The following is a 10,217-nucleotide window of genomic DNA, read 5'->3' as shown; positions in this document are numbered from 1 at the left end:
GAGTCATGTTTTCCCAGATGGTGATGAACTGCAACTCCCAGCATTCCTCACTCTTCCACAGTGCTTTTTAGGGCTGCTGGGGATGGTAGTCCAGTAAGGTCTGGAGACACACACAGATGCCCTAGCAGGGAAAATTGGCCGGGTAATTGCTGCGGCTTTACTTGGAGGCATTCTGCAGCTCCTGAAAATCACTTTAACCGATTTTCCCTGGTTCAGCAAAGGCAACAAGTAATAAAACAAGCAACAGGTACTGGTAATAAAATAGCCCAAATTGTCCTTTCCAGCGCAGATGAAAAGAACCAGGGAAAGGGAAATCGCGTCTGCCTCTTTGACCAACGGGAGGAGAAGTGGTTGGAAAAGTGCGGCGTTTCGGCTTGGGCACACAGCCTTGCCTGCAGGCGCTGCCAAGGACACACAAGCAGCTCCGCACAATTGCCCGGGGAGGGGGGCAGGCTCTGGTGGAGAGCCTGGTGGAGAGCCAAGCGACATCACCTCCGGGGCCTCAGAAGCCGTGCGGAGGATCCACGCACCTTGGAGCCGCTGGCCGTCCTCTCGCGCCCGCCAATCTGGAGCCCTCCATCCTCATCCCGGAACCTCTTGCCCTCTCCCAGCCGCCCCTCTGGGACCTGCCCACCCCTCCAGCCTCCTAAGCGCCATCGCAGCGGTGGGGTCACGGAAGCCCCTTTCCACGCCGCGCAGCCCTTCACCGCCAAACCCTTCCCTGATTCATCGCACATGAGAGGGGCGCGGACGGAGCGCCAGCTCCTGCTCGGAAGGCGCCGCTTCTCCCCTCCCGGGCCGGCTGGCTGGCCTCCGACGCACATGCAGGCATCGCCGCCACCTCGCCCTCTTCCCCGCTGCCTGGCCGCTTCTGAGACCCAGAGCCCGGCGAGCCGGGAAGGAGCTGCTCCTGCCCGCCAGTCCCAGGGCTGCGCCGGGCGCCTGAGGGCCGAGGCGGCCTCTGACGGCGAGGGAGGTGGGCTGGGTGGTGGGGGGAGGCTCTGGCGCGGCGCAGAGGGCGGCCGGGCAACCAGGAGGCGTGAGGACCGGCTCAGCTCAGCTCCCTCTCTCTATTTCTCTCTCCCTCTCAAAGATCCTTAAAATCCTTAAAAGTTATGCTTGGGCGGAAGATTTTTTTCTTTTACAGATGGCGTGGGTGGGCCCGACATTCGCGGGCAGGCAGGACCATACCCGCCGAACCGTCACCTCCCCACCGCCCTACACGCCAGCCGGCTCCGTCACCGGACCTTCCAGCTGACAAGCGTAGGAGTTCGGCGCTGCGGCGGCCTCCCCTTTGCCCTCCGCACCGGCCAAAGCTTTGCCTGATGTTCCAGCTGACTGGCGCAGGTCCGGGGGTCGTCAGCTGACGGGCGCAGGAGGTAGGCACCGCGGTGGCCTCCCAGCCGCCTGCTCCTTCGGCTGGAGCAGTTGCAAGGGCTTGCATGAAGCAGGCGGCTGGGAGGCCGCCGCGGCGCCTACCTTCTGCGTCCGTCAGCTGATGACCCCCGGACCTGCGCCGGTCAGCTGGAATGTCAGGCAAAGCTTTGACCGGTGCGGAGGGCGAAGGGGAAGCCTCCGCAGCGCCGAACTCCTGCGCTTGTCAGCTGGGAGGTCTGGCGACGGAGCCGGCTGGCAGAGGGCGATGGAGAGGCGGCGACTCGGTGGGCAGGGTCTTGCCTGCCCACCCGCCCCATTTGTAAAAGAAAAAGTCTTCTGCACAAGCATAACGCCAGCAGTTCTGTGACACGGGGGCTTGAGGCACGGAGGCACGGGATGTGGAGCGACGCCGTGGGAGGCAGCAGGACAGGGGGGAGGGTTTACCTGCATCCTGCCAGCTGACCTCTTGAAGCCTGCCTGAATGAAGACTTTTAGGGTGTGTGGAAAGGGAGACAGACTGAGGGCTGTATTAAGACCATAAATGGCTGCTTAAGGAGAGTGGAAGGGAGGCGAATTCGGGGTGGAGCAGAAAACACGGGGGGGGGGAAGGCATTAGGAAATAAGCACCAAGGTACCTGGTGCCTTGCAAGGGATTCCCGAGTGTTCCACAATTGTTTTTCCTCTCTCCTCTGCGCGAGAAAAACTTTTGTGGTGTAAATCTGAAATGAGTCCCTGGGGACGGCTGGGCCTTGCTCTGCGCCTGCGCTCTTCACACGCCTCCTGCAGGGCACATTTGGTAAAGTTCGTGCATGCAGGCTGCCGCCAAGCAGAGGGAGTAGCACAGCTAAGGAAAAGGGTAAAAAAAAATGGCGGACTGCGTTGTTTGGCGACCCCCGTGAAATGGTCGTTCGACCCCAAATGGGGTCACGACCCACAGGTTGAGAACCGCTGCTGTAGGAAATGTAGCTGCATTCAAAACGTGTTAATCACAGTTTAATGCTTCATGAAATATTCTTCCCTTATTTTGTGTTAGTGAAGCAATCTCAATGTTGTAAAAAATGTTAATTATTTATGTAGAACATACCCAATTTACTAGATTAGGAAGTTGGCTCATTGCATTTGATTTTATCAGAACTATGCAATTATTATTAATCATTTAAGAACAGGAAATTTCAAATAAATTTACATGATGATGTTACTAAAGCATTCCATTGGTTAGGGTGGCTACTCTTGTCTACATTCTGCTCTACTTGTGTTTCTCCAACAGATTTACATTTTAGAGCTGTGCTTTATCTTCTCAAATTATTAGTTGACTTCTTACCTAAAGGAATGTTTTATAAGAAATTTATAGCTGGGGACTTCCGATTTTGCCCAGTAGCACACGGTCATGGGATTGTGAAAGCTCTGCTTCCCGCAGCTCTTTTCGCCCTGCCAGGGGTCCCTAAATGGGTCTGAAGCCGCCCAGAAGAGGCAGTGAAGAAAGAGGGCTGCCCCAGTGATTCGGGAACGATGGCGGTCATCCCATTCAATCGGGAAATTCCCTCTAACCCGATAGGAGAAAGGCTGGCCCCATCTCGGTAACCAACCCAAGCTACTTGCAGCCGAAGTCCACAAGTACTCACCAGAACATCGCTGAACAGCGTGCTGAAACTGGGTGAGGAATTTGATCTTCTCTCTCCTACTCTATATCCTGAACTTTTGGAAAAGATACCCCAAGAAGCAAAAAAGCCTCTGAAAGTGAAAGGAGGGGGAGCTTTGCCCCACCCTCACACAGAAGGAAGTGGTGATTTAAACTATTAAGGGGGACAAAAACATACTGTTGCTGACATCTAGTGGTGGAAGAGAATATATAACTTTAGCTGCTTTGTTATAAGTATTGGCAGGATGCCCAGAATGAGATAACATACTTCTTTGATCTTTAAAAAGAGCTAACAAAGATTCTGGGCCACAAGAAGCAAAGATTATAATTGAAAAAACAGAACTGACCTTCCTGGATGATAAACACCTATTGACTGTTACTTTAAAGCTGTTTTCAGAGAAAGAAAAATGTTTGAATTCTAGCTATCATGGAATCTCAAGAGCTGGCAAAAAGAACTTGTCAAGAAAAAAACAAATGCTTTCCAGGAGGAAATGCTCACTATGTTACAATTAATCCAGACAACAATGGCTCTAAATCACAATGAAATTAAAAACAACTTTGATGACATAAATGGACATAACTTTACATTAACCCCACAACATAAGAATTTTCAGAAAATGAAAGAATCTCCCAATGGAAGGGATTATGATTTAATGCAGATGGAGGAAAACACACAAGACATGAGTGAAGCACCAGAATTGGAAGAGATAGTCCACACCCCAGAATCACAAAACAAAGCTGAAGATAAGAAGAAAAGCCTGACAAAATGGATTACAGAGATACCAAAAAATCTACGACTTGAGAGACAAAAAAAGATAAAAGAAATCTTACCTAATTTGTTTCTCCCATCCTTAACAACATCCACAAGAAAATGGCAAGACTTTTTAACTAAGTGGAATAGATGGATGAGAAAAGCTATTTGGCGAAAGAAAAAGACTAAAATCAGATTCAAGGGATTAGAAGAGTGGACCTATCAGAAGCAATTTTTAAAGATTAAGCATTTGTTTGAATATGGTTAAAATATTATATGGTCTGCTCAACCAGTAACTATTGACTGGATTATATACTGTATATTGATAAATGAAATGTAACTGTCTTATCAGATGCAATTTTTAAAGATTAAGTATTTGTTTGAATATGGTTAAAATATAACATGGATTACTTAATTAGTAAATATCGAATGGAATAGAGTTAAAAAATGAAAAAATGGGGGATATAAATGAATTTTAGTTTTTTTCTCTTTTGCTTTTTCTTCTTTCTTATTCTGAGTAGTATTGTATTTTTTTTTTATGATATGACAAATATAATTGTTTGGGAGGATTATTGTGAGGGAAACAGCTTAGATATTTAACCATAAATCAACTTTGAGAAAATCTTAACAGATAAAAATGATTTCAATTTTGTGGGGAAAAAGTCTAAATGAGAATGTTGAAAACAGGACATATAACGCAACCAAGAGGACTAACTAGAAAACAAGTTCTATATTGATGCTATTACTAATTGGATAAATGTTAGAAAAATGTTTATATTTAACCTCTTTGTTACTAAAATACTAAGAACTGTATTAATCTAATGCTTGCAAAAGAGAACAATATGGGGAAAGAGAAAATCAAGGAAAGCTGTTATGCAGAGTACGATATGATAGAAATTGACTATTATTGATTGCTGTGAAATGTGAATTCAGACAACATGCTGTTTACTAGTTTTTAAAAAATCAATAAAATATATAATAATAAAAAAGAAATGTATAGCTGCACAATTATTCCTTAGCAGTTTACAGAGTAGAGAGATGTAAAGACAGAGATGCAGAACAAGATAAGAGAGATATAATAGTTGATTTGTGGAAGACACATCATAATTTGAAAGACTTTGATTTATGAAAAGTCATACTGAAATGTAATAGTCGCTAGCTTTCCAAGTTACAGTACAATACAGCATCTTGATTGAAAATGACAGGATTTGGAACATTTTTAGGAATAATTGAAATGGTTTATCAGAAATCTAAATCATCTTAGAATGTTTTTCGCCTTCATAATTACTGTTATATAAGATATGATATGTGTCAAAAAATTCATGTCTTCAACTGCCCAGTTTTATTTATTTGGAAAATTAATAGACTAGGTTCTGGCAATGATTTTTAAAAGAAGCTTTTGTTTTTTAGAATGGTACTATCCAATGTGAAACATTGATTTGCCCACTTTTTGATTGTCCTCATAATTCTGCGCCTGCGTATGTTGATGGCAAGTGCTGCAAGGAATGTCAACGTAAGTCTTTAGATTTTTATATATATAATATTCATTGTTCCTTATTAGAGTATGTACAACCCTTCATTTCTGTGCATTTGTCTCAGGTTTTCACTTTTTATCATTGAAACAGAGTGTAATTTTATTGTTAATGAGATTGGTGCCAAGTGTTTACAATGAACATTTATAGATGTTATATTAAGAGAAAATATAGGCAGTTCAGCCAAGCTTAAAGTTAAATGGAATAATTGTTATTTATCATTTCAATGAGTTTCTGGATGTGACTGTTTAGTATGTGAACTGATCTATTGAATATCAGAATTTTCTTAAAGGAAATTGTCCAGAAGAAATCATGAAATTTAGATATCTAGCAGGTTCCATTCCTTGCAATTCACAAAGCTTTGTGTTAGGTCTATTAATCTTTAACATGCACCACAATTTGCTAGTCTTTAAGATACCATAGCATTCTTTCTTGTAATTTATGTTACCTCTGTATGCATACGTGATATATAACATGCTTTAGGAATGGGTAATAATATTAGTTATTCTAGAAGAAAATTTTGCTCATGTTACTCTGCCTAATTGTTTTCTTTAAAATCAATCTGCACTTTAAAAATCATTCCAAATTTATGGAGTATAAAAATGCAGATGACTGCAATCCTATTTCTATCAGATTTAGATACATTGTAGAATTGTGCTCTTATTAGGATTGAATCCTCATTTTCTCAATGTTGTTTCTACTTAATTTCAGCAATGTGTATTACTTCTATGGTAATATTTAAATAGCATTATTTTCTATTGCATGTTATCATGGGGCAAAATGATTTTTATATATGTAGTCTTCAATTTATGACCAGTTGCTTACTGTCTCGCTGAACCTACAGCGGATCCCCAAAAGATAACATCCCAGTTCCAAAGTTCCAATAGCCCCTCCTCTGTCACATGACCACATTTTTGTGTGTGTGTATTTGTGTGTGTATTTGTGTGTGTATGTTCGTGTGCATATGTGTGTGTGTGTGTGTGTGTGTGTGTGTGTCTGTCTGTCTGTCTGTCTGTCTGTCTGTCTGTCTGTCTGTATGTATGTATGTATGTATGTATGTATGTATGTATGTATTCAAAAACTGCCATTTATTTCCATTATGGGAAGTAAAATTTCCATTATGGTCATAAGTCAAGGATTTCCTGAAATATGTATTTATTTGTCATAACATTTTTCAGAATGTCACATTTTGAATGTAACATTACTCCTTTCTTCCTCTCCCCCTACCCACTTTTTTATGAATACATATCACATATATATATTAAACTTTATTCTTTATTTTTAATTTATTGAATTAAATCAGGGCAATATTTAATTACACTCTATTTTTTTCAAGTCATCAATATTTTTCCCATTAAAATGAATCCTATATTTGATTGAATCTGAAAAGACAACAGAAATCATGCCATTACACAAAAATTCTTTGCTCTTATAACTACTAAATCTTACAATATATAGGCTCAATTCTCTTCTTTCTAAACTTATATAAATGTACAATATATCATGTAGCCACTTGTATATAGTAGTTAAGGCACCAGGCTAGAAATTATGATACTGTGAGTTATAGTTCTGCCTTAGGGATGAAGCCAGCTTTGTGACTTTGGCCAATGACTCTCTTTTAGCCAGTCCTAAGAAGCAGGCAAAGGCAAACCACTTTGGAAATCTTGCTTAAAAAAACTGCAGGGACTTGTCTATGTAATCATGAGGAATCAACACTCCTTTGAAGGGACAAACATTATTTTTTTAAAAAAATAGTATATATCAAATTACATCTTTATAATCATGTTCTGTTCTAAGTTTTTTTATATTCAATAGCTCTTTTGCAGACTTGTACATATAAACACAAATATGGTAATTATGATAAAAAATCAAATCAGTTTATTACAGCCCTAAGTCCAAATACAATAAAATATATCATACTAGAATATGAAACACAATAAATATAATAGGATATAAAAATAATTAAGAACAGATGAAATAAAATAGAATGAAAAAATAATGTTGTGGGTTTTGTACAGATGGTAGCACCAAATTGGGAGGCTTGGAAAAATATTTTTGACTTCTTGTGTGCATAAATGAAGGTCTCAATAAAGGAGAATATTTGTAGCTTATGGTTGAAATGAGGGATTCTTGGTGCTGTCTGAACTTGGTTGTTTTCTTGCACATGTATGATTACCCAAACTAGGTAACTTCATCAGTGCTAGTCATCACTGAAAACAACCAAGCTCAGAGAGCGCCAAAGGTACCTCAAATGAAGGTCTGCTTAGAGTTCTTATATAAGGAGTAGCATAGTAATATGAGTTTCTATTGAGCCATCACCATATGGACATAACTCAAGGTATACAGAAGTACCCTCAAAAGATCCAGAAAGGACTAGTGAGGGCAATGCACCTAGTCTGCTAAAGTGAAGACCTGACAAAATTTCAGAATCATAATGGATGATAAAAAGGAGGCTGCAGCAAACCATTTTTGCAGGAATATAATAAATATTGGGGTAGCACCTTGCTTGAATTTGTTTGAGATCTACAGTATATACCAAATTTATTGTTTCAGAGCAGTTCTAGCATCATCAAAATATCTGAGAACAGAAGTTTCCATAGAGAAATCCAGTGAATAAATTTTATCTAGGGCTTTTTGAAACCATGCTGATTTAAAATGATCTCTAAATACCAGTGGGGCCAAACCTATAGGAAGTAGAAGTAACTTTACCTAGAAGGTAATAAGAAACCATGGTATAGTGTCCACTGAGACTATATCTACCTCTACATGTAAGATGGCATTTTGGGAACCATTGGCATAGCTTGAATAAACTTATTTTGAATAGTTTCAAGAATGTGAAGCTTTGCAAAAATAAAATTGAGAGTCATAAAGAAGCCAGGGATGTAATGAACTCCTTTTAAATAATAAAAGTAATTAAAAAAATTGTACAACTTACAATAGTTATAGAAGTAACCTATGCAACACTTGCCCAACAAAGAAAAAAAAGACGATTCCAGGTCAGAAGAATACAGAACTGCACTCCAAAATATTTATAGATGTACATCTGTTCAATTTGAATCCCATTTACTTAACATTTGTGAATTTGCTGATAATGTCAGACAAACACTGAACCTTACTTCTGTTGGTTTAGTAATAGTTTTTGTTCAGAAATAAAATTATGCAGAATAAAACTAGTGCCTTTTTGTCAGGTCTGCCCCAGTCAGGTCCCTTAGGAAAGAAAGACCCTCGACTCCATGTGGGTGGAGTATAGGTTCTTTTATTAAAGTTGCTGGCTGCAGTAAAGCCAGGCTAGAATGAAATTTCTCACACAAAAAGTTATAAATTTCTCCCCTCATTCCAGCCCTCCCCCATGACTAATTTCTCCTAAGCCAATGAAGAGCCGAATAAGTGTTTTGAGAATGCTGAGATGTTTGGGGTAGTCCACATTCCAGGGTATGTTACCTTGAGTGCTGGCACACTCCGGGCTTCCCTGGTTCCGGGCTTCCCTGGTCTTTGTCAAGCTATCATCCCCCTCCCTATTTCCCATCACATCCCCATATACATTTATCCCCTCCACTCCGTCCCTCCTAGCTTTTGATGGCAGAATGCCAGTGAGGTGCCAAACTGAAGATGACAGACCTGAGATACTGCCCCCCTTAACAGAGATGTTAGTTCTCCAGAGGAAACAAGAAGGAGGGGAAGACACACATGAAAATACATAATTAATTAAAACAGTCATCGAGATTTATCTGGGTATTGTTCGTGGAACTTTTTAAGCAGTTTAGATGCTTTAATGTATTCTGAATTCTTTCTTTCAGTTTCAGAGGGAGGGAAGTACATGCCTAAGGGTTTTTGGTAATTCGAGTTCCACAGTCACTGGGTTACTAACTTTTAGGATAGGGAAAGGACCAACATACTTCAGACCCAGTTTTTTGGAAGGTTGTCTAGATTGTAGGTATTTAGTGGATAAATAGACCTTGTCCCTGATTTTGGTCTTTCAGCTTCATGCACCTTTTGTCAGCTTGTTTTTTATTTGCTTCCCTCACCTCCTCCAGAGCTTTTCTCACTACCAGCCAGGTATTTTATAGTTGGGTAATGCATTCTTTTAAGGAGGTAGTCAAGGGGGTGGCCTGGGGTCGCTTAGGGATAGATACAAAATCCTGCCCCCTGGCCACCTTAAAAGGAGTGAATCCAGTGCTACTGTGCATTGAGTTATTGTAAGCACCTTCAGTGAAAGAAGATCCACCCAATTGTCCTGTTGATAATTAATATAACACCTGAGGTACTTGTCCAGGACCCCATTCATATGTTCACAGGCTCCATGCGTTTTCAGATCATGTGAGGAACTAAGCCCCTGGTGGTCCCCAAAAGTTTTAAAACCTCTTGCCAAAATTGCAAAGTGAATTGAACTCTGTGATCCAAGATTATTCTTTCTGGGGCTCCATGCAGTCTATAGATGTGCTGCATGAACAATTTGGCTAAAGTTCGAGTGGAGAGGATTTTTTGACAGGGCACAATATGCACTTGTTTGGAAAATAAATCAGTTTTCACCAAAATCACAGTGTTTTCTGAACTCTTGGGTAGTCCATTGAGATCTCTTTCTATGGGGCTTTGGGCTCCGCCACCGGCTGGAGGAGTCCTGGTGTTTTCCTTTGTTGCCTTTTGGCAGAGGCACAGACAGGTAGCTAGCTACACAGCTCTCTCTGTCTTTCTTTAGTGATGGCCACCAAAACTGGCACTTAACCAGGTGCAAAGCCAAAATGCCCTCATTTCTTTTGAATCATGGCTTTTCTGCAAGACCGTTTGTTGCTGACTTTCAGGAATGTAAAATTTGGCTCCCACCCAAGCTAAGCCATCCTGCATCGTATATTCGCCCTTATGGGTTTGGAACCACTTTCTCCAGTGCCAACTGGATTTTTAGCTTGCACTCTGGTGACTG

General features: G+C 41.3%; 1 protein-coding gene across 1 annotated transcript in view; it reads left to right on the top strand.

Moving 5' to 3' along the window:
• Positions 1-10,217, top strand: part of NELL2 (neural EGFL like 2) — a 164,369-nt gene that overhangs the window by 82,244 nt on the left and 71,908 nt on the right. Inside the window, exon 9 of the mRNA XM_015816908.1 lies at positions 5,178-5,280. Within this exon, the coding sequence (XP_015672394.1) occupies positions 5,178-5,280 (103 nt within the window). The remainder of the gene's footprint in view (positions 1-5,177; positions 5,281-10,217) is intronic.

This window comes from Protobothrops mucrosquamatus, unplaced genomic scaffold (genome assembly GCF_001527695.2).
Source record: "Protobothrops mucrosquamatus isolate PMUCROS unplaced genomic scaffold, P.Mucros_1.0 scaffold526, whole genome shotgun sequence".
Classification (NCBI taxonomy): domain Eukaryota; kingdom Metazoa; phylum Chordata; class Lepidosauria; order Squamata; family Viperidae; genus Protobothrops; species Protobothrops mucrosquamatus.
Note: the sequence above shows the minus strand (reverse complement) of the source record. Positions and strands in the feature narration are given on the sequence as shown.